Source organism: Brachycentrus maculatus, unplaced genomic scaffold, assembly GCF_059751285.1.
Source record: "Brachycentrus maculatus isolate JH-2025_06_01 unplaced genomic scaffold, ASM5975128v1 h1tg000508l, whole genome shotgun sequence".
NCBI lineage: Eukaryota > Metazoa > Arthropoda > Insecta > Trichoptera > Brachycentridae > Brachycentrus > Brachycentrus maculatus.
In genome coordinates, this window is record NW_028281254.1 from 60,582 (window position 1) to 87,666 (window position 27,085).

The 27,085-nt window shown below is 28.6% G+C and overlaps 2 protein-coding genes across 4 annotated transcripts in view; both read left to right on the forward strand.

Moving 5' to 3' along the window:
• The window catches only part of LOC148301885 (3',5'-cyclic-AMP phosphodiesterase-like), a 272,811-nt gene that overhangs the window by 34,986 nt on the left and 210,740 nt on the right, over positions 1-27,085 (forward strand). For 2 of the 3 annotated variants that reach the window (XM_088272550.1, XM_088272551.1), the window contains exons 1-2: positions 1,940-2,063; positions 15,622-17,019. The exons of the other annotated variant lie outside the window; for it this stretch is intronic. In XM_088272550.1, coding sequence (XP_088128676.1) covers positions 15,779-17,019 — 1,241 coding nt within the window. In that variant the 5' untranslated portion in view covers positions 1,940-2,063; positions 15,622-15,778. Of the gene's footprint in view, positions 1-1,939; positions 2,064-15,621; positions 17,020-27,085 lie in introns of those variants that run through there. 3 annotated transcript variants of the gene reach the window in all.
• On the forward strand, positions 1,940-15,668 carry LOC148301886 (uncharacterized). The gene is made up of 3 exons (XM_088272555.1): positions 1,940-2,063; positions 14,487-14,916; positions 15,622-15,668. Exon 2 carries the CDS (start codon positions 14,537-14,539, stop codon positions 14,879-14,881), a length of 345 nt encoding a protein of 114 aa, XP_088128681.1. The 5' UTR covers positions 1,940-2,063; positions 14,487-14,536; the 3' UTR covers positions 14,882-14,916; positions 15,622-15,668.

Sequence of the window (27,085 nt, forward strand, 5' to 3'; positions counted from 1 at the left end):
AACAGGAGAATAATTAAATAATAATAAACCTATTACCCTTCAACCTCATCTTCCTTTGTAGTTCGATGTAAATACTTGTAGTATGCATTTGCCACGCGTCAGTTATATTTTACATTATCATGTAAAAAAATACTTTTTAAGTATAAATGTTGATATTATAAAACCATTTTTTATTTGTAAAATACTTATACTTTTTTTATTTGTAGAATAAATAATGTGGTATTTTAAGTAATATCTTAATTTTTTGCGCTTCTGCACATTAAATATACAAACGTGGTAATATCAGGATTAATGAGTATCAGTCAAGAAATCAGTGAAAACATGCATTGATTTCCCTCTATATTAATAAGTTCTTTGTTTTTTTTTTATTATTAAATATTTTTTATCTTTGCAATCCTTTTTTTTACTCATTAAAAGTTGTACTATTATTCAAACCGTTATGAGGAGTATTATTATCTCTGCTAACCAGGTCTCGTTACGTCTCCTCAAAAATCAATACTCTACACATTTAGCCTGCAGCTCTTCGATGTAAGCTGTTTAGCAAATTCAAAGATATAGGTGCACAATTTAACACACATTAATTAGGTTCAACCTGTACTTTTACGCTAAAGGTTTAAATGAAAACATTATTTGCATGTTGAAATACTTCAGTTATTGTAATTAATGCGAGTATTTTTAATTTTGCACATTGTTTAATTTTCAGATTTGTCCGCTGTTATCATCGAATGAATTTTGAATAAAAAAAAAAACTTAAGGAAATTATGATTACAAATCAGTTAAGAATGTTTTGATTTGAAATAGCTGTTTACTAATTATTCATCAAATTAACTAACTTTTTGTAAGATAGAGATTATTATTACCAAATACTTGTATTTTTATTCCCTCTTTTCCCACCATTTGGGAATGTTAAAACTACTGAGAGAAAAAAATTGACTGGACAAAGTAAAATTAGAGTTACGAATGTACGTAAATTTGTAGTTCTGCCACTTTTGTGATAACTCTTTTGCTTTGCAATGGCGTTGTCACATCTGCATCTAAAAAAAAAACAGATTTACGTTTATATTAAATTTCTTACTGTAGAATCGAAGATATGTTTTGATTCACTCGTTGGCACAAAATTTTCAAATCTAAAATCCTACATGCATCATATTGCTGCGACTAACATTATACAAACATCGGTTATATACTAACATTTATACCACAGCATCTTATTTAAATAAATACATAAAAAAGCGAAAATCAACAGAAATACCCGTGATTATACATTTATGTAACCGGTAATTTAGTAAATTTTTCCATATTTACTGGTATACCGGTGTATTAACATCCGGTAATGCTACCCCTAAGTACCGAATGATACCCTAGTGCATATCTAATGCCAGCAAATACACCAAATATGAATTTTCTTATTACATGTCAGTTACTAGAAAAATTACATTCAAAGAGTTTAAATTCGAAAATAAAATCGATTGAAATCCATCGTGACTCTAACGGTTACAATCACAAATAAGATACTTATTTTATTTTTAATATTTTGATTGGCAATTATGATTGAATTTATAATGACGTATCATATTTAAGATCAGTTAAAATTAAAATTTATAGTTAAATAGCTTCCAGAATAATGCATTCTAAATTAAATGTTATTTTTCATTTCATGGCAGACAGTTACCTGTAAATACATTTTACGGCACGTAAACATGTAACCTACAGTAAATATCAGTATATTTTTATTCCATTTTCAAAATCTAGAGGTACTGATATATGTAACGTTCATACGGTATTTTCTTACACTTAATTGAAAGTTTATCAAAGAGAATATTAGATTGTATTTATTCAAGAATTCCCCGAACGGGAAAGTCGTAAATATTCGTGCATCATCGCAGTTTTCCGGCAGATTGGTAGAGGTAGCTCCGTGCGCGGGGGCCAACGTCACGCCAGTCTGTACCCAACGGCCACCACGCGCTGCCGGATCGCTTTTCACACAAATTTCACAATTCACATTTCACAAGCTACGCATTCAACCCGAACATAGTCGTGAATCGTTGCCCGTCCCGCCAAAAGTAAGGCAAACTTCATGTTGTTTCATTTTTGAAATTTTTGAAGTAGGTGGAAAAGTGTTTTCTTCTCTCTTTTACGATTGGTATATTTTAAAGTAGATGTCAACTTCGTCGTTTTTTTTAAGTGTTACCGATATAGATGGCTAAGTCAGTGACTATGGACGATCTCGTCTGAAGCGAACGCATTTCGCTTGTCCGAGTAATTTCACGCGAAATCGTTCGTAACCGAATATCAGTGAAGAACGTAGGTAGTGTAGTAGTATACGCGTGTGCAAGTTCATTGGTATTCAGCTGGTTGAATCCATTTACACCGGATTAAACATCTAAGAAACACATTTAAAAACCCATCAGAGTGTTCTTAAATATGTACGCTTAAATAAAGTTTTTAAAACGTAACAGAGTGTTAAGGAAAATTCAAATATTTAATTTTTAATTGTAAAAAATAGGAAAATGAAGAAAATAATACATTTATTTTATTTAATATTTTTTTAATGTAATTCAGGAACGGTTATGTTGTTTGATTCAGTCTTATAGGTGACACCAGATTAGTTTTAATAGGTAAATACTATAAAAGAAATGAAATGAATTACGAAGTTTACCCTAAGTCCTGTACATACGTGTTGAGTATGTGGCAGCTATACATATTAATAATTGAACATGCGGAACCACACGCTACGTGTTTGTCTACATAAATATGCAAGTTTCACATTTCCCTAATTTTCACCTATTTATTACTGAGAATGTTTTATCAATACTCGTGGATCACACAATTTGCTAAATTGACTTATTTGGTAGTATAATGACTTATTTATTATTCCAATTGTTTATTATTCGAGTGGTCGTAACTTTGGTTGGAAAATAAATATTTGTATGTATTAAGTAAAACGGTTTAACAGCAAAAGTAACTTTTTAATAAAATATTTACCTTTGTGTAGATAAAAGGAAGGAACGTAGAAATTAAGTACTCATGTAATATTTATATTCACATTTTTAATTTCGCTAAATTCCGATTAAGTATATGCAAAAGTATTTTTCCTCCTTTTTTAAGTCACATTGCAAACAGGAATAAAATTAGATTTGAACATTGTTTTTGAAAATTGTTTTTGAAAATGCCTTGTTGGATTTAAATACAAATACATAAATCCAGTCCGGGTTTAGAAGATATAAAACTAAATCTTCTAAATGATACTCGCGCGGTGAAAACATCTATGTTTAGTTTGTTTGATCATAAAATATACAATTTATATCGCGAATAAGTTTTCAACATTCGGAAGGCAACTCTCACTTAATTATGTTCTTATTTGCAAACTTAGCAAGAACATATTTGTCGTTCAGGAATATTAATTTTTCGCGCTAAACTCACTGCCTGGATTATTATTTGTCAAAAGTTTAGGGTTGTAAATGAATGTACAGCTCCAGTGCCGCCGGCGCGCGCCGCCCGCTGCCGAAACGAGTAATTTGCGGGAAACGGTTTCCAGAAATACCGCTGACTGTTGGTCGTGTGTCTCTGTTTTCCATGGCACCAAGTTTCTCTGCCAGGAGCGGCATTCCGTTCTATTATTGTACGCTATGCGGGGAGAACAATATGCATGCAACTCAGTCTAAACTTATTTCCTCAAACGCCATTACCTTTTACTTCACTCGGCGCAGCTGCGGTCATCGCGATCCCTAAATATCCCGCTTTTCTTGTACTCGGGAGATCGAGCGCACCGATGATAATTTATCATTATTTATAACCGCGATAACTGGATGTTTTATGACGACAGGCTATTCGCGTAAACATAAATTAGTTTAATAATGATAAGCGTAACCGTTGAAGCGTCCGCAAACTTTGTGAGCTAGAGTGCCGTATAGAAATTAATATTAAGATAACTTTTCCACTTCCGTAGAAATGAGCTGCCAAGTAAATAGTGTTAAGTTTGATGCCCGGATACTCTTATGTATGGTAAATTGACAAGACAAGAAGAAGTAAAAAAAATACCCTAACAGTTGACCTCAATAAGTATCGTATTAAAGTCATCGGTTTCCTTCATCGAGTTATAAAATGGATAATCTCAATTAAGAAAATTATAACAAACTCAAGGTGAACTTGTGTAATTAAAGACTATATCTATTAAAATGTTCGATAAATTTCCTTATCATACGAAACGTAATGCAAGCGCTGGCCGTTCAATTATAATAACTTAAATTTACACTTAACTTATTTTACGTACATAAATATAATATGTATTAAATATAATGTATATTTTTACTATTCAATTCGCTACCCTGAAAGTGAATTGACAACTGAAGCGTTAACTTAAACATATTTTTTTTAAAACTGTTTTGAATCATTATTTTGTATAATCATTATCTTTAATGAAAACACAATGCACAGTGCCCTGTGCTTTATCGAAGAATTGGAAAATACGAATATGTCATTTTCAAAACAGTATCTATTTTAATCAGTTTTTAAAGCACTAACTTATTTTTTTGTTGAACGTAAGTCTCGAGAAGAATATTGATATCTTAATAAAGATGAAGAAGAATATGGAAGTCAGGACTAACGACTTATCATAATTTCCAATTTGTTTTTGTTTTGAGCTAGTGAAAATTTTAAAATGACGATTTCCAACATATTTAGTCCTTTAAATCAAAATAATTTTATTATTTCTTTCAATAACTGTTTAAAAATTAACTTTAAAAATCGTTTAATATCGATGGCAGAGAGTGCAAAGTCTCTAGAACTTGCCAAAATGAAGGTAAAGAAAAAACATTTTAAGCAAAAACAGGCTTTTCAGTACGCCTGAGGGCAAGAATCTCTTTACTTCATTATGCTTTATATACAAAGGAAATTATAAACGAAGGCACGTACCCACCTACTTATAAACAATATTCCCGTTAATGAGAAATTAGTTTTTAAGCAAAAGTGATAATACTTTAAATAAACCTAATAATTATATTAATATATTAATTGTATTATTCATACATATAGTATTATCTCCAATTAGGAGATAATTCAGATTTATGAATTTGGACAAACTTAAAATATTGTAAATAAATTTACTGGTCAAATAATAAGCTGAAATAAAAAATAAAAAAACAAATTATGTTGTCTAGCGTTTCTGCTGTATGTGAATATAATACAGGATTCGGATCTCACACACAAATGAAACAGTCTCTGCTTAATAAAACGCTTTCTCATTCCACCATAGATGTCTCTCGCAAACTGTGTTTCGAGTTTGATCAATTTATATAGGATTTTCGAGAATTTGAGTAGTATGGTTTTGTCAATCATGGGTAGAAATAGTGAATGTTATACGTGTGTAAAGTATCGGTCGTTATCCCTGTAAATGCCCAGACATTTATATTTTTCTTTATCTTTGTTGAGATGTCTAAAATAATATTGTTTATACTTAAATTCACTGGATATTCTCGTTGGTTTATTTATGAATAAATTTTCTCTGCCTTTTAACTGATTACTCGGGTCAAGAAATTGTCTCGTTTATTTTTCATTCCTTAAAACTTTCGCAAAATGTTTTGCGGTCAGATGGAAATTTGTCTCTCATTAATATTTGAGCAAAAACGATTATTCAAGCTCTTACAAATTTTGTTTGAAAATCTACCAACTCTAACTCTACTCGAAGAAGACACTGTTGCGTTATCTTGATCGTTATTTATACAAAGCCAAGCGATGAGTCATCATTTTATATAATTTTAGTGTAAGTCTAGCTTAACATCGAATATACATAGTCTATTTTATAAATTTAGTCTAGTTCAAAGGTGTCAAACTCAAAAGGCACCAATGCCCGCATAAGGTATTTTGGGTACGCCGGCGGGCCACATAAAAAAACTCAAAAATCTTATTTTTATCTTTATCTAACTTTAAGTGAAAATTTTTTTTTTCAAAGATAGTCACATTAGGTACCGTAGAACGGGGCTACTTGAACTTTGATGTTTTACTGAGCCCAGTACAAAAAAAATCTGTATTTGGTCTACAATAATGAACGTATCGCGACAATAAGTGTCACCTGTCAGGGAAACAATGAATCATGTCAATACGTTCATTATTATATACCAAATACAGATCTTAATAATAAAAATTGTATTGGGCTCACGTAACACATCAAAGTTCAAGTAGCCCCGTTCTACGGTACACTAGAATCAACTTAATGATTTTGTAAAGTATCATATGTTCACGTACAAAAAAAATATTTAAATTTAAAACGTTTAAATTTTATTTGGAGTGAAAGCTAGGGCCTTATTAATGGTAGACAAATCTGTTAACAATAATATTGAGATACAATTTAACATTCTAATAGTTATGTAATGTAAATTTAAAAGTAACCGCAAACTATGGTATTTATTCTACTACAATCTACTTGCATATTTTTATTTTTGTTTTCATTACGCGATAATATTTTTTGGACATGTAGAACGAATGAAGAATTAACGGTTAAACAAATTCATACGAGAAAAACTTGGCATGATCAAGTATGACAAATACTTGAATCGGCGGTTATGTATGAGAAGATGCATAAATGTGGAAGAAGTGAAAAAAGCTTACAAAGACAGAATGGTGTGGCGTGGCGTTCTATTTTCTCTGCCCATCCCTGTAGGGATGATGCACCCCTAGCGGCGTGATGGTTAGTTAGTTAGATACATTTTTTTATTATAATGTATTTTAATCTTGTTTTAAAGTAATCCAATTAACTAATGACTTGTTTGTAACGCAAAGAGTCATTAGCACGATTGGTGGCCGTAGTGCTGGGTCCATTATTGGGCTAATGTAATGTTTTCGTGTAAATCACTGCTTCCCAAAGATTATCGGACCGTACATTGCACCCCCCGAGCGTGATCTGTTAACAGTGAGCTGATCTGTCAGGGTAGAACAACAATCAAATTATTATTGTATTAATTCATTTTTCTACAAAGTAACTATAATAACTCGTTACAAGAATAGCAATTCAGCAAAGTAGTAACTTATTGCAAAGAAAATGATATTTTAATCGCGAAAATGATTTGTCATTGGATATTGCCCTCTTCAGATGGCTCTTTTTTATATCCGGTAAGGTATTATTATACATAAATTTAAGAGGTTGTATTATGGGTGTATTAAATATGTTCATATATTTTCATGAACGTCGTAAATAGAGCAGTGATGAAATATTTAGATATTTTTGATTACACTCAACAATGCATCTTTTATAATCAATCATCACTATTTTCACGGTCTGTCTTTTTCATTATTTTCCTGATTTTCTTGTTTTGATGACTTAAGAAATTCAATTAAATATAATATTTACCTCAACATTAAAACGCGCTTTATTATCAATCTACAAAAACCCTTTTATCTGAAAAAAAATATATAATATATATATATATATATATATATATATATATATATATATATATATATATATATATATATATATATATATATATAAATATATATATATATATATACATATATATATATATATATATATATATATATATATATATATATATATATATATATATATATATATATATATATATATATATATATATATATATATATATATATATATATATATATATATATATATATATATATATATATATATATATATATATATATATATATATATATATATATATATATATATATATATATATATATATATATGTATATATATATATATATATATATATTTTTTTTTTTTTTTTTTTTTTTTCGTTAGTTGCGCTTAAATTGTGTTGACTCTAGCAAATAGCTATTCACAACGTAAGCGCTTTGAAATATATGACATTTTTAAACGAAAAAATGAGGTTAATCTATTTCAATTGAATTTACTTGATTGGGATTTCGACAAATTTAATATATATATATATATATATATATATATATATATATATATATATATATATATATATATATATATATATATATATATAATGTATGTGTGTGTGTCGCGACACTTACCACGGGACCATAAATCAACATTATATATTATGTTAATTTTAAAATGACGATCAAATACAATAGGTTTTTCCTTCTTATATTTCCATAAATGTTTAATAACTTTGGTGTAATCCTATTCACAAATTAATTATTTAATTCATCGGTTTTAAATTGGTTCATTGTACCAATCGTCAGAGCATCGAAAGATTCTGAATGTCATTAAATGTTTAGTTTAATCATGTGTATTGAAAATAATTAAATAAATATTGATAAGACTTGCCGAAATATAAAGAAACTTCTTATCAACATCAATTAAAAATATTTCTTAAACAAACATTGTTACGTCACACGCCGAGAAATTCGTGCGCACCATCTGTTTAAATCTACGTTTAATATGAGTGTTCTTTCCAGCACATATTTATGATTTTTCTTCGAAACATCATTTTATTTTTACGATCGCACCTTATATTGTATCAGTACCTACAAATAAAATCTGAAATCCTAAAATATTTATTCTCGCTTTTTGCCATCAAATACATCACATATTCAGTATATCCTACGATTTACTGAAATAAATCATTTTTATTTGTTTTATGTAATGTCAATAATTGAATATATTCTTTCATTTTTAGCTTATTCTGAACTCGTGTTTTAATTTTAGGTTGATTATACATACGTGTAATATTTGCGTGTTTATATGATGTTAACCCATCATTAATCATTAAATTTTCTTCTGAATGTTACCTTATTTATTAATGAATACAAGTCGTTATCACGTTAAATGTAATCTGTTTGATTCGGGTTTGTGGTTTAAATTGCGGTTAGTAACGTATCGTATATATCTACATATACTTATCGTATCGTCATATACTTACCAATTATAATAAATCGCTTAGATTATTAATTAATTTATTGATATTAACTAATGAAGTCCGTTACAATGTTCAAAGGTTTATTATTTATACTTTAGGTTAATTAACTCAAGAGATCATTTATGAATATACTACACAGAGCCGGCTGTATAAACGTTCGGACCCATATTATGCCGTTTTTCAATGCTTTTCCTTGAAAAAAAAATGTTATTTTACTTCAGCCTTTGTGCTCCAATTTTATTTCTACATAAAATTTGAGTTGCAATGTTTTATTAAGCAATACTTTTGTTTATTCAGCAACCGATATGTTTTGAAATTGAACAAATTAATACAATTATACTTTTATAAATAAGTACCTTTCTAAATAAATTTTATATTAAAAGTACTCGTGAAGTAAAGCATTAATCACACAAGCTAGCGAGTATCAGAAGTACCCTAGCCATTACCACTACTATCCTTTTCCAGCCTACTATTCCTCCTCTATTTTTTTCCATTTAGCTGCAATTTTTTATACCCACTTTTTTATATAATTATCTGTTTGCAATCAAATAAATTCCATTTATTTACCCAAAAGTTTGGTAACAGGATTGATGGCATCGCTTATATGAAATAGAAGATTTAATAATAGTTCGTTTTTTACACTCTTTGGGTGCGAATACTGCTCAAAAAAGACAATGTTAATATTTTTAGTGGTCCTAGATTTTTGTAGTTCCCGAAATCTATCTGCTCTAAATGGTTTTTAATTTTATTTCCAATCTTTATTAAATAAAATAAGCTAAACGCCTGATACTTTTTACTGTATTTTAAATCAGTTTGAAGTAAGATTTTATTTGATTTGAAAAATATTCAATAAAATCTCCTATTTATAAAAATATAAATATACATACACGGAGTCCTGGCCTATATGGAGCCGGGCTCACGACTAGAGTAATGAAAATATGGCTCAAAACTTCTCCCCGTACGTAAGATGTAAAACTAATTTTGTGTAATATTCATGGATAAATTATATACTTGATTACATTGACATAGTATGATATAAATGTTTATTGCACTAAACATACAATACCCTTTGGGCAAACAAGTCAGGAACTCACCTCAACTCAATTCCCTCTTTCCCTTTTCAGTTAAAAGTTTCAATATTTAAATTCACATTTCAGCTTATATGAGGAAAGTTAAATATGGATACGTCCATTTGACTCATTTTTATGAAATTTTTGTGAAATTTTTGCTGTGAATAAGTGTGATGAAATAATATAGGGGTTCAGGTGAGATTTTGTGGATTAGAGTTTTTTTCTAAACGCATATTTTTACGGTCCCAGCTGACAATGAAACTCATATTTTTTGTACGACATTGTAAGTATTATCACCTACCGACAATGCGGCCGCCATTATTTTAAACTTATACATCATTAATAAATCACGATTTTACCGATAACGAACAATACATAACTATTATGTACCTAAGTGTAAGAATAAACAAGTTACTACATAAGGTTTTGTTAAACGTGGCATATAATTTAGAAAATATTTATATAATGTTGTTAAATATTTCGGCTTTAAAGCCAATTTGATAAAATATTAAGCATTTGACTAATGTTTAAAATGAACAATATTAGATCAATACTCATTAGCGTTTACAAAATAGTATTTAACAAGTACTTATCAGGATACGCAGTAGGTAATCCAATTTATTCATTTCTCTTATATAAGCACCACGGATGACTTCATTTGTGCAAGTATAAAAACAACTGAATATTACGTGTTTTGTCGTTAAAAGAGAACGTTAAATTCTTTTTCTCAGTAAAAAATCCCCTTAATACATACCGAGACTCATGATGTTTTGTCTGACTCCCAGACAGTAGTAGGCCAAAGACACTAGACCAGCGGACACTTTGTTGGAGTAGCATTGGCTGGACCAAGTCACAAATGGAATAAAGTTGAGATGGGTTACTAGGATACCGTCGAATTCCAATACTTGGATGCTTGATATCAAATCTTATCTAGAGAGACTGTGATATATTCACATGAATTAATAAGGTGTTGGTTTAAGTTTAAACTTTTTCGCTAATATAACATATTAAAAACACACGTTTATTTATATGTATATATAATATATATATATATATATATATATATATATATATATATATATATATATATATATATATATATATATATATATATATATATATATATATATATATATATATATACATATATATAAATTTATATATATATATATATATATATATATATATATATATATATATATATATATATATATATATATATATATATATATATATATATATATATATATATATATATATATATATATATATATATATATATATATATATATATATATATATATATATATATAAATATATATATAAATATATATATATATATATATATATATATATATATATATATATATATATATATATATATATATATATATATATATATATATATATATATATATATATATATATATATATATATATATATATATATATATATATATATATATATATATATATATATATATATATATATATATATATATATATATATATATATATATATATATATATATATATATATATATATATATATATATATATGTTTATAAAGAAGAACTTTTTGTTATTAAATATGAATTCAGTCTCTTGAAGTGGTTGGCGATATGGTTAGAAGTGTGGGTACCAGATTTACCCTTTTACCCTAAAATTACAGCTCTTGCTTGGGGCTCTTTTGCAGAAACATTTCATAAAAAAGAAAACATTTTTATATCGCGGTCCAATCTTAAACATTTTGTTATTCAATTGACAGTTATTATTATTGAACATGATAAAAATTGTACATTCAAATGACCTTTGTACAGGGAAAAAATTGTACCTCGCACATATAAATATGTGTGTTTGTATTGTATTTTGTTAAAACTAGTACATTGATTTTTTAACAGCGGGTCTGATTAATATTGTTAAACTTAATTTTTGCCTTACATTTTGTTATTTACAATAAATAAAATGTACTGCATATCATTATTTTACATTTTCATTTTATTACTTATAAAAAACACATTCACAATGATCAAAGATTATAATAGATAGTATATAAATTTATTTATCTTCTTCAAAATTCCTTTCGTTTAAATTTATTTTAATTCAGGTATGTGGCTTAGTAATAAATATTTATAAAGAATTGTATTTTACTAAATTCACACTTTTATCACATTGCAAATGTAAGGGTAGCGAATTTGTTATTTACGTAGTTAAAATTAATCATTAATTCCACCGAGAGAACGAGAGGGTTAATATTCCTTTGTCCTTTTGCATGAAAATTAGGTACTTGTTCCTCAAGGATATCTTGCCGAGACAAGAGTATAAAAAGAACGAAAAAACTTTTATTATTTCAAGACGTTTAATTTAAATAAATTTAACTTTACTTGAATAAATAAAATAAGTCAACGTTACTTTTATTCTTAGAACACTAATTGAATCCTAAAGAAAGTCAATATTTAGTTTGAATATTTTTAAAGAAAAATCATAAAAACAACTTCATGATTTTCTCTGTTTCAATATTTTTAGGTACTCATGTATAAATTTATTATATTGAAATAAAAATAAGTCTTTGTATTAATTTTTAATCAAACACAGATTTTTTGAGTCTACTAAGTTGATTTAAAATTAATACATAAATTAAAATGGAGTTCAAATTAAACGCCAAATCAATAAATAAAAATAAGTCATCCAAATCGTATTTGAAAAATAAAAATATGAAATCGTAAGTTATTTGAGTTATATTAAAAACCGTGTCTACAAATCCACTCACAAACTACTTTCTGGTGGGTAAATGTTTTATTTCATGATTGAATGGCTTACGTTAATTTACCCAGCCATATGTTGCTAGATCTGGCACTGAGGGTTAATTTATTTATACGAAAAAGAATATCAGTTAAGGCGAAAGGATTAATGTAATATTTTCTTCAAATATATTTTCTACAGATCTGAAATATTGGTTTGTACGAAAAAATTATTAAATGGCTGGGTATATAAAATTTCCGTATTACGTTTTGAATGGGATTTTCAAATTAATCACCAGGGATAGAATTTTTCGAAGTAGGGACTATCATCAAATGATTTTTGAATGGAGTTGTTTTTATACATTAGATTTTTAATTTTATTTTAAAAACAAAAAATTAATAAATTGTTAAACCAAATATTTTAAAATAAATACGCGGTATTCGAAGCAGGTTTTTATTCCGAAGTAGTACGAATAATTGTGGTGTAAGTTTGGTGGTTTGATTCCCCACTCTTTTACAACTTGATTCCGCTTAAGCAAACATAATCAGATAATTAAATAAAGAGCCGTAATACATATAATAAATGTATTTATGAAATGAATATGTATATTTGAATGTATCTTTGTATTATGAAAAAAAAATAAAAAAAATAAAAATTACAATTTCATAAAAATACGTAATGTGAGGGCGACTCTATTTCAGGTTATTTTTTTTAGATATAAAACCGTTTAAAATATTTAAATCTGTAATTTGATTTACCTATGTATAATGTACTCATTTAACTCGTTGATTTTTGATGATTTAGGAGATTTCCTGGGGCGAATGATTTGTGTAAAATCGGTTAATACCTGCTCATAAATAATGAACGCATGACAGATCACCTACTAAATTATTACATATTACTACGGTAATTTATTCAGAATTTTCTACGACTGAAGTGAGCGTATTTATCTGAAATGACTACCTTCCGATATTTTTATGCATAATTTTTTTTTGTATATTATTTTACAATCGAAATCTTTATTCAAACCGTCATGAAACCGTTGAATGCTGTTGGTGAGATATATGGAGGAATTCTCATAAGAAGGGTAAAAGCATAACAAAAGACTAAGTGTGGGAAGTTCAGAGTGGATTTACGAATCGGAAAGGGTGTGTCGATGAATTTTTTGCTTTATGCAGTGATGAAAACGTTGTGTTGATGTTCAAGTGGTAATATAAGGAAATATTGCAAGGTTGAGGCAAGAATTATCGATAAAGTTAAAAAAGGTGAGTTGAGATGGTTAAGGCATCTGAATCAAATGAGTGAAGAAAGAATAGTAAAATAAATTAACTACGCAAATGTGGTTGGTAATAGAAACAGAAGCAGACTGAAGAAAACATGGCATGATCAAATATTTCAAGTACATGAAAACGGTCAAGAACATAATCTTTCTCATTATGTATGAGATGTATTAATATTAAATTTCAGTCGGTTTCGTTTTCAGTGATAAATAAATATTGTATGCTATTGTATTCAATCATGATCTCGGTGTAGGTTTACTGTCAACAATAAATACTTAATTATACGCGCAAATAAATCAAACGAATTTCTCAACTCGCATAGCTATCTACGCAGATAATGGTGTCACTTATAAAACAATGATATCTTACAGTACGCAATTCGTAGCAGGTTTAAATTTCAACAAAACACGAACACACACAACCCATCTACATATATACACATTCAAACATTTCCACCGCCTACTTCATCAAAAAGTGTAATTAACGCTCTTTGTTTATATTTGTATGTAATATTTTGCTAATTTTACACTTTCTAGATAATAAACCGAGTATATTTCAAAAGATCTTAAATAAAATCAGAAGGAAAATGTCTGACAAAATCTCTTCTTCTACCGACTTGGTCCAGAGGACGATGGATACGGTGATGCAAACACAAACGGAACAGAAGAAAGTCTGTATCGAAGCTCGACAAGAGTTCAAGCAGACGTTTCAGAGTAGTTACGAAGAAGAATGGGAAGAAGAAACTCACATAGACCAGTTCGGTAACGAGTCGACCGTCCGAAAGGAACAGTCCAGCGAGTCGCAAGAGTCCAGCAAGAGCGCTAAAGTTCAGGTCAAAGCTTCCGGACTCAATGAAGAGCAGGTGCAAGCTCTGACTCAGGCGTCTAACGAGCTCGGCCAGACCCTCGCTCTGCAGGACAAGTCGGAGTGACACTTTAGCTTTCTATTACTCAAGACGTTTAGACAGTAAATTTCCTTTTTCATTTGTCGTTACGTGTTCACTCCCAGTTGCATGTTTCCTCCGAGTACGTAAATACACTTAACTTTTTATATTCGAGTCCATGTGAAATAACAATAACAAGTTATATTTTGAAAATTCTAACAGTAACATATGTATCATAGAATTCCGATCACTGTTTCACCTCTTCGAGTCTACATATACATATTTCAAATATAACTGCGACAATCGAAGGGTTACATATTTTTCAAGATCATTTATTTAAAATATAACATCACTTATTATTAAATACTATTAGAAACTATTTAACAAACGATTACACTTAAACACAAAACCACGACACTAACATTTATCTTTAATATTGTATATATAAATACGTTCATATAAAAATTCCACTACTCCAACAACTTGATTCGATGGCTTTTGTATATATGTATGTATATAAACTGTATAATGAATGTGTTTTCTTTTTTCTTTTTCCTATTCACAATTTACTTTCCTAGCGCTCTGTTTAACGCTTTTAACTTTAAATATTGAGTAGTTTTCTTACCATCGGTAGTTTATAAAAATCGATAATATTAAAATAACAACTAAAAAGTGATGTGATATCGCCGTGAAAAATATTGTGCACTCGCAATAACGTCTTGGCTTTCAGTGTGTTCCAACGTGTATATCTGCAATGTGAATCTAAAATTGTGTTTTTTATATTTCAGGAAGATACGATTACTAAAAATCATCAATCTAAGCAATAAATAATAAACGAATTAAACCATTTAAAGTGATATTGAGTATTTAAAATATTAAAAAAGGTGCTAGTTTCTTTAGGTATTTTCAAAATCAGAGAAAAACAAACAAAATTAAATTGTAAAAATGGAGGAAGAAGACGATTCTCAAGTTTTGGAAGGACAGGTTACTTCACATAGCGTAATAAAACAGCGCTCTACGAAAGTACAAGCTCATGTTACTTCCTTTTCAAGTAGCACATCTCAAAAAAGCTCAACAAGTTTTTCTTCCATGAAGCGATCTCTCCAATCTCTAATAAACGAAGGAAACGAAACACGAGGAGCTATCGAAAACGATTTGCTCAAATCACGGATGAGTTTTTCAACGCAGACCAGCCAAGCTTCCCAAAAGTCGAGCTTATTAGAAAATGTTTCCAGAGAATTATCGACGTCAATATCTAGATTAACTACTCAAAATGACGATGAGACATCAAAAGTCATTCCAAAATGTCAAATTATAACTCATCAAGCTTCAAACGAATCGGAAGAATCCGCTGAAACTATTTCCGAAACCGATATAAATGGCAAAAAAATAACTCAAGTACTTTACGAAGGTTCAGTAGGAGGTCAAAAGCAGTCGGCGTTTCTTAAAGAATCTGACGGACGAATTTCTTCGTCTAGATTTTCGGATAATAGATTTTCAGCTAAATTAGGATTATTTTCAAGAAGTGGTACCTCTAGTTCGAGTCAAGAAGAATATGAACCTGAAATAAAATTATTCGGTCAGAAAACGGGTTCTTCTACAGCTCAGTATCTCACGGCCGATCGGGTGGAAACTGCCAAATCTATGGAAAGTCTCAGAGTAGCGAAAGAAAGTTCCTCCAATCAATTAAGCGTTAATTCTGAAAAAACATTACATTCTCACAGAGGATCATTTTTGACATCGAGTGAAAGAGATGTTCGTAAAATATTGACAACTCACACTGAAAATAGAAGTTTCGAAAGCTATGATCGCGATACGAGATTGAAAAGAAGAGCTTTATCGGGTGAAGAGATGGGTGGCTCTCTGAATGTTGAAGAAGGTCAAATAACAGCTGAAAGAAGAAGAGGATTGTTCGCTGGTTTGGAGAGAAGATTGACTCCTCAGCATTTGAGTCTTCCTCCGACTGGCGGGCCATTCTTTGGAATGGGAACTTCTCAAGACAGCTCAAGAAAACTTATGATTCTCAGTCCGCATAGTCCGCACACGACTCCTGATCTGCTTAATTTCTCCCAGCCTTCTATGAGTATTAAAGGCAGAAAAAAGAAAGGAATAGTGCTTCCAAAACTGATTCTTCCTAGGAGTGACTCTGAAGCATCAGAAGTCTTCTTCGATCATCGATTTTTAGAGTGAGTACATTTTTTATGACTACACAACTAACAAACATTGTTTATTATTTTTAGATTTTCGCGAGAGATTTTTTTTTCATTATTTTTAAGTCGATGTAAATATTTTGTTGTATTCCAATACTTGTTTGATAATTGTTATTTATTTTGCTTCAATACGCACTTTTTTATAAAATAAAAATAAAGGTTATTGTTTAATTTTTAAAATACACGTTCAACATAAAATTTCAATACTTAGGATGATCATTTCCATTTGAATGAGCTGAATCTATTATTTTACGTTCCCTATAGCGATATTAATTGAAACGTAGTATCATGCACATTTTCTAGCCAAGGTACACAATCTAACATATTAACATATGTATTGTACAATTGTGTGTGCTTCAATCATACGAGCTTGTGTACTTCTAAAAATAAATAAGTAATTAAAACAAGCAATAACGACCATTTTTTATACTTATTATTCTTTTTTTTTATTATTCTTTTGATTGGCCAAAAAAAATCCTCTTACTATTTATCTTTTCAATTCGAGCTTAATAAATTCAAAGATGTAGTTAATGCGGTGAATAGAGCAGGTTCGAAAAAGAGAAAAGTTAAAATCTAAAGGTTTTTTTCCTTTATATATCATGTTTTTAATAGTTTAAGTAGTACAGTTTAAAATAATATAGAGGCATGTGATTCAGGAAAAAGAATTAATTTTTCAGCACTTACCGCAGAGTAATAATATTATTTAATATCAAATAATATAATATTATAATAAAAATCATCTACATATTATATACCTTATCTGCATCATATTATTTAATATTTCTAATTTATAAAAAAATAATAGCTTTCGAAACCAAACTTTCAAGTTGTGATTTTTTTTAATAAATATATTTAATGGACTTGACAAAAACATCTCTTTATAATTTTTAACGATATCCATTTACAAATAATTACACGTAAAGTTTATGTACCTTATTTTGATTTCTCTACGGTAAAGTTTTCCATCGTAAAGTTGACTCCGTAAAACGAAAACCAGGGTTTAGTTAAGAGAACTCATTATTTAATTACGCATGTTCGAAATTACTTACTTTAAAGTCCATGTGAAACTATTACTCGGCATCTTAAACTCCTTGGAGGCAAGTAAATCGTCATCATATAGAATATACACTTAATAAATGTCTACGTTCTCGTATATTAAAGGATGTTTGTTTCGACAACTCCCAAAATGAATTAGAGGAACATTCACATATGTTTTAATAAACTATGAACGAAATATACTTCGGGAAATATTTTTGTCCATATTATTTACAAAACTCACTCAAATCCATCAATATTGTTTTCACTAAACATTTTTTAGTAAAGTGGCTTGTGAAATATTCACAAAAAAACTTATAAAGTTAGATAGATGCTGTTGAAAATTAATATATATTTTTGAGTTACTAAAAGATGATTTTTTAACACTTAATTTTGATGTCAAAAATTATTTTTTTGATTCTGAAACTTAATTGTGATAGTTTCTGATACCCTTGTTTAAATATGTTTCTGAACATATTATATTAAAACGCATTATGTAATTTATTGGTAATTTGAGTTATTTTTGTCAGAAATAGTTTACATACATTTTACTGTTTTAGTCAGTAGAACAACTGTTTAAGTCGAGTACGCGCGTTCTTTTATATACCTGTGACTGGTGTTTTTACTTGTGACACTTAAAACATTTTTTTTGGTCGCAATTGCATCTCCATCTGTTGAGCGTAATAGCTAGGCATGCAATAATAAATATTGCCAATATATCGGACAGCATGGCTGGTGTTACTTAACAGAACCAAATCAGATTGAGCCACAGCAACAAGGGGCTGGGAATAGATTATTTATAATATACGTAGTAATATTTCACCTGCAACATAAAATTTATTTTAAAAATGTTTGAATGTCAGCGAAAAACAAATTCTGTTAAATATTTAATTACCATTTTGCTATAAAAAAGTAACCCGCAAAGCCTCTACTTTTCGAGGCTTGTTTGCAGTTAGGATAGTAAGGATAATAAAGGATAATGTGAAAAATACATCATTAACACCCAGATCAATTGAAAATAAATATTTCTTGAATTTATTTTGCAATTAATGGGAATCAAACCCGCGTCGGCAGTTTTGCAGTCGAGCGTCTCCCCAACTACGCTATGGCGTCTGTCATAAATATAAAATGTTTATCAAACAGGAAATCGAATGCTTGGAACCAAAACATTATTTATTACAACATAACTATCCGCTGTGCCCTATGAGTAGATCTTGTATAAACCCATAACTATATTTTACTTCGGATTACGAAACCGAGTGAATAAAGTTAGCATAAATGTGATACTATTTTACAGCCCCCTTGCTTAAAGCCATCTAAAGTTTAAAGCCTTAAATCATTTATCAAACGAAATCCAAATTCTCCTAATATCTATTGTTATCAGATACCGAACGTAACTACATACTACATCATTCAAGAGTACAGTACTAACAAAAAAGCACACGTAGATTCAACAATAAATCTGTGATATACGCTTTAGGTACACGTGTCTAATTTTATCTCTCTATATTAAAAATCTTATTAAATACAATGGATTTTTTAAACGATTTTTTGCATAAACTTATATTTATTTATTTTATTATTTATTTCATACAAGAATGATTAAGAAAATACATGTTTTAAGTCCAATGTGTTTAGTGTCATTTAAGTCAAATGTGAAAATTACAAAAAAAACTAACTGCATTATTTACAAAAATATCTTGTATAAGAAGATAAAGGGAAAACAAAATATCTACAAACGTACAATCTCAAGATCCAATAAACCCTAGATACCGCGAATTTGTGAAATATTGGCTAATTCAATTTGAAAGAAATATGACTAATTTCCATCAAAAACGTTTATTTCATTATTCTAAATAAAACCCATATACAACTCAAGAAGTAATAGTGACAATCGTTGGGTTTGGGAGATCACTTAATAATGAAGAAAAAATAAAGTTTCATTAAGAATCCACTGTGGAGAAGGGGGCGCGGAAATAATGCGAACAATGTTTTTTTCCCGGAATCGTCAATTTGCCGTCGTAATTTTTACGATAGTTTAGTCTTCTAACGTTAAAAATAAGGGATTGTACTTTAATTTAAGATGATTTTGGGAGAATCTCATTAATAGTCAAAAAGTGATATTAATAGAAAGACGATGTCAGTGTTTATTTAAGAAAAAACAAGTAATTGGTTTTCTCAGAAGCAAAGACCCACAGTGCTTTTAAGCGTAGAGCTTACAATAGGCACAAAACAGTATTACGTCGATTTTCGAGACGAAGCTATTGGGTGGTAAGGATAAATACCTGATTTTAAATGTCTTTTATTATGAACAAATCTTTATTTCATGTATGTTTTTTTTATGGAAAAATTAAAATTTTGAATAAACAATATACACTAAAATAAAAATACCATGCATACGTAATTTGCAAATCAATATCCCATTTGTAGAAGAGAGTCAGTTTTGCGTTATAATTTATGCAAGCAAATCGTTCAGAGAATTTTTGATTCGATTGCCGTACGTGTGTTGCGAAACATCGACTGTAAATATATTATTATGTTTACCATTTCCAATTTCAGTATTCCGAATAAAAATCTTTATCCTCCTATAGACACAATACCCAACGAGACACGAACGACGCAATGTTCTCGTATTATCTTTAATAAAAGAGATACATTACCTATTCTTACTCTCAAACGTTTATCAAAATTATCATTTATAAAGGGACTTCTTATTACGAATTGATTAAAGGTAGTTTAAATATCATAAATTAAACACTTAAAGGGTTAAAGTTCTTTAACTTTTTGAGCTTATTAATATGTTTCGAGAACTATGTAGGTACATATGGTCTCGAAACTATTCGTATTAAATAAACCCAAGGAAGTGGCCTTTTTTTTTATTTAAAGCATCATATTATTCCACAAAGTTAATGCCAAATCAATAAAAATAGGATTAAATGAATATTATTACATATCATAAAAAAAAGTTGCAGATATATGGCGCCCCATTGAAGTTGCTACATTCCTATTTGCCTGCATAATATCATTACTCTCCACAATTTCCTTAACTATATACCAGTTATATTCTCAACTTTGAATTACATATTCATTGACTGACTGATCTTGTCTTCATGTTTTTGACGATCAAGTTAACACCGCGTTGATCCAACGCGGTGCCCTATGGATCACTGGGTTGAATAGGTTGACATACTTTTAATAATATGTTGACTGTGATTTTAAAATTATTGCATTATATTAATTTACTAAAAACCGACCTGCATTTTTTTTACTCGTAGTGTTTTTTCCATAATCCGTGTAAACTAAAGGATAAAAGTTAATTTTTTTTTAAATGTTGTTAAATATACAAATACAATAGAATAACTAGTAAAATTAAGCACAAAAATGATGATCCAAATAAATAACACTTTCCTGAAACACTAACCTTGCGATCTTTTTCACATAATATTAGCAGTAAAATAATGGTCTCACTCAACAATTCAAAATTAATGCATAACAGAAATATTGTCTATACTAAAAAAAAATATATTGTAAGACAATAAATAAATAACGTACGTAATACTCGACAGTGCAAAGGTTTTATGCAATACTATGGTTAATATAATGCGACGGACAAAGCGGTTGAGGTACTTTACCAGTCCTGTAATAGTTCTTTTCTTCTTATCCAATATTATTTTTATACAAATTAAGATAATTAAAAAAAATAACTTCATTATTTTAACCTGTGCAATGAAAATTATATAACGATTGCTACAATGCGTTCGGTCCAGATAGAAATAAGGCAATTTTTATAAGTTAATAAATATATTAGACTTGAATAACTTCTGAATGAAAATGCTGATTAGAAGGGTTTCACGTAAATAGTGATAATGTTTGCACTAAAAACAATGAACATCACGCCTACAGCAATTAAAGCGAACAGAAGTTTAATAAAAGAATGAGAAATTAATGAGAACTGGAACATCATGGAAATTAATTAATATAATTCTCATTAAACCAAATGTCACACTCCTTCCAAAATGTATTTTTTCAGTTGAGCAGAGGAAAAAATAAAACTTTAAAGATTGCATTAATTTTAATTCGTATGCTTATTTGAAAAAATATATACGAGCACGAAACAGATTTTTACTAATGGAATAGAATGATATTGCTTACCAGTGCGGTAGTTCTTCCAACAGCTATCACCGTAGGCAGGTTATTCCTGTATATCGAAATGTGAAACCCCCTTTGCCGTCGCTTTCTGTCAGGAAAGGTAAAGCGCACCAAGCCAATGTTCCGCATAGTTTCAAGATCACATTGCGCAGTAATCGAAACATATAAAAAATAACATCCTTTAACTCCCTTAACTATTATTGCCAAACATACCTTGTGAAACTTCAATTATTTGAAGCCAACAATAATAATACAATAAATCAGTATATATTCTCTCAAATTTCTACCAGAAATAATTTTGACCAAATCAATCAATAAATGTATTTAAAAATTTTAATCAAAATTTTAAAATTAATGGACAACGTCTGATTTATCATACACACTACAATTTCAAAGCGGAATCTCTCAAAATCTATACTTTTCACAAAGTGATATTTGTATCGATGAGGATGAAACCTTGATTTAAAATCTGTAAAAAGGGTTTTGTAAAATGATCGTTTATTTCAATCGTGTTTTGAGCCGAGATTCGCTTGCACTTCATTATCAACAGCCTTGTCGGTATAAAATTTCAACCTACATATGTGTGACCGTGGAATCAGCCAGATTTATTGTTTCGCTTGTTGTACCTAAGCGTAAGTACTCTATGGTAAAAGCCATAAATGTACATGTATAATAGATTTAATGCTATTTTCACATGGGTAATGGCTAAAAGTATTCTATATGAGCGACATAATTTAACCATGTAGTCGACTTTATAAAATACTACAACCTCTTTATACACGCCATTCGAAACCTTTTAAATTTTCTTTTATACCATAAGCGTATTTTTCTGCTTTTCAGTTTTATGAGATTTGTTTATTTACAATGTAAAAAAATAATGAAAACGCGGTTTTTATATTCAAAGAAGAGTTTTTTCATGTAATGGGTGGTTTTGTTTCCTGCGCATTAAATTAAATTAACAAAAAATAAATAATAAGCACTATCGTAATAATTAATATGTATGAAAATAAAGATAAATTCAAATAAACTTACGAGTATTCTTCAATAACGTCAAAATTACTCACGGGTTGTGATACTGGTAACAATTAGATTCTAGTTACCTACAAATAAGTAGAACTATAGGTAGATATGAAGGGTCCAATATGCTAGTGTGTGTATGTGTAAGACGGAAAACCTTATTGATAAAATTATCAGACTTATAAGACACGAATTTGTAACTCGATACATACGTTACAGTTTCCTGTTTACGAAATGGAATTAGTTTTCAGCGCATTTAATGTGACTGGTAATCATGAAATAATATACCCATCACGGCACTGATATTTCCCTGGTAGGTTTTACATTTTCGGCTAGAATGTGAAAAAATATCACCAATAAGCCAAATTTGTTATTTTTATAATATTTTAACGAACCTGTTTTTTTTTCTTTAAGACTATGACATAAAAAAATATTAGCTTGAAAAAATGACAAATCTAGTACTCCAAATTAAATATTCTGAAACTCGATAGTCAAAAAATCTAAAAACTTCAAGGACCTGCTTTAGTTCACCCTATGGGCTGACCTATAAAGGTGAAAATAAAAGTTTACTCTTGTTATGCCGGAAGGTTTTTTTCTTTTTCAGTCTTCAATTCAATGTAGCCAGTAAATTATAAACCTGTAAATTTAACGTTTTTTTAAAAGTAAAAATGGTAATGATTTCTTAAGATACCTTAGCGGAAAAAGGAAATATTATATTTAATTTCCCTTTTTTTCTTCCAGTTCGTAATTCTACTGAAACCCTTTATGTTTCGGAGGGATAAACTCGCCGATTCAAAGTGACTCTTTAATTCGTAAAATTTTCCACGTCTGTGAATTCAGATTTATCTGACACGTCCTGAAAATTGTAACATTTATTTTTCAGCTCGTGTTATTTTATACACATTTATTTTAGATTCATAAATATAACTCGTAAATGTATTTGTGCTAACTCATAAACATTAATAATTATTCTCAGATTGTTAATACAAAACACTCGTAATTTTCGTGGTTTTTGCCTCTGTAATGAAGTGACTGATGGAACACTCTTTTTTATTTTATCATTACTCAGTTTTTTATTTTTTTTTTATATATATAATACCATAAATCGCTCACTCCTTTCAAGAACGTCATAAATCGAAAATCGTCAATTTTCACTTGTGCATGTTTTCGGAATGCCCAGAAAATGTGCTATATCCCAGCAAAAGAGGCATATTTTTAACTTAATATTTACCCGCTACAGGGCAGAAAGTGTTGTTTTTGCATTTTGAAGAAAAGGTATTGTTTGATTATTTTTTAAAAATAAAATATTATTTTTCAAATGGAGAAAAAACCTTCAGGTTTAACCTAAAAAGATCTGTTGCACAGTAAAAAGTTTAATAAGTGGCTTGATATTTATTTTTAATAAATTGTTTTATATTTATCAACTTTAAAAACGTTCTCCTGAAAAATCAACTTTTTTGATTTATGACGTTCTTGAAAGGAGTGAGCGAAATATTACTACTCACAGTCATTTGCGACAAATTTTATTTAATTTTTTGTGCTGAATTCATCTTATATATCGTATAAATCCATATTTTATTTCAGTATTAGAAAACTCATCTAGTCTTAACGCGATTTGAAAATATATTTGGTGAAACTTAAATTAAGTTAAGAATAAAAATATTTTAACGCCATACGATGTCGAGAATTTTTTTATCAGCGTTCATCATTTTTGCGAACAATTTTTATAAAATTTCTAATGACTTTTTCAGTTGTGTAAATAAAATTACATAAATAAGGTGTCTTTTTTTAAATATGGTGATTAGTTGCGAAACCGCAATATTCGTTTATTTAAGATTAGAAAGCGGTCTCTTTCCATCTTACAGTTAAATAAAAATAGTAAAATATATACAAATTATATAAATTTATTTAATTTTATGAAGTAAATACGTTTAAATCTGTTTACAAAAATCTTTGATTTCTATATGTGTTCTAGAAATATATATATATATATATATATATATATATATATATATATATATATATATATATATATATATATATATATATATATATATATATATATATATATATATATATATATATATATATATATATATATATTTCTAGAACACATATAGAAATCAAAGATTTTTGTAAACAGATTTAAACGTATTTACTTCATAAAATTAAATAAATTTATATAATTTGTATATATTTTACTATTTTTATTTAACTGTAAGATGGAAAGAGACCGCTTTCTAATCTTAAATAAACGAATATTGCGGTTTCGCAACTAATCACCATATTTAAAAAAAGACACCTTATTTATGTAATTTTATTTACACAACTGAAAAAGTCATTAGAAATTTTATAAAAATTGTTCGCAAAAATGATGAACGCTGATAAAAAAATTCTCGACATCGTATGGCGTTAAAATATTTTTATTCTTAACTTAATTTAAGTTTCACCAAATATATTTTCAAATCGCGTTAAGACTAGATGAGTTTTCTAATACTGAAATAAAATATGGATTTATACGATATATAAGATGAATTCAGCACAAAAAATTAAATAAAATTTGTCGCAAATGACTGTGAGTAGTAATATTTCGCTCACTCCTTTCAAGAACGTCATAAATCAAAAAAGTTGATTTTTCAGGAGAACGTTTTTAAAGTTGATAAATATAAAACAATTTATTAAAAATAAATATCAAGCCACTTATTAAACTTTTTACTGTGCAACAGATCTTTTTAGGTTAAACCTGAAGGTTTTTTCTCCATTTGAAAAATAATATTTTATTTTTAAAAAATAATCAAACAATACCTTTTCTTCAAAATGCAAAAACAACACTTTCTGCCCTGTAGCGGGTAAATATTAAGTTAAAAATATGCCTCTTTTGCTGGGATATAGCACATTTTCTGGGCATTCCGAAAACATGCACAAGTGAAAATTGACGATTTTCGATTTATGACGTTCTTGAAAGGAGTGAGCGATTTATGGTATTATATATATAAAAAAAAAATAAAAAACTGAGTAATGATAAAATAAAAAAGAGTGTTCCATCAGTCACTTCATTACAGAGGCAAAAACCACGAAAATTACGAGTGTTTTGTATTAACAATCTGAGAATAATTATTAATGTTTATGAGTTAGCACAAATACATTTACGAGTTATATTTATGAATCTAAAATAAATGTGTATAAAATAACACGAGCTGAAAAATAAATGTTACAATTTTCAGGACGTGTCAGATAAATCTGAATTCACAGACGTGGAAAATTTTACGAATTAAAGAGTCACTTTGAATCGGCGAGTTTATCCCTCCGAAACATAAAGGGTTTCAGTAGAATTACGAACTGGAAGAAAAAAAGGGAAATTAAATATAATATTTCCTTTTTCCGCTAAGGTATCTTAAGAAATCATTACCATTTTTACTTTTAAAAAAACGTTAAATTTACAGGTTTATAATTTACTGGCTACATTGAATTGAAGACTGAAAAAGAAAAAAACCTTCCGGCATAACAAGAGTAAACTTTTATTTTCACCTTTATAGGTCAGCCCATAGGGTGAACTAAAGCAGGTCCTTGAAGTTTTTAGATTTTTTGACTATCGAGTTTCAGAATATTTAATTTGGAGTACTAGATTTGTCATTTTTTCAAGCTAATATTTTTTTATGTCATAGTCTTAAAGAAAAAAAAACAGGTTCGTTAAAATATTATAAAAATAACAAATTTGGCTTATTGGTGATATTTTTTCACATTCTAGCCGAAAATGTAAAACCTACCAGGGAAATATCAGTGCCGTGATGGGTATATTATTTCATGATTACCAGTCACATTAAATGCGCTGAAAACTAAT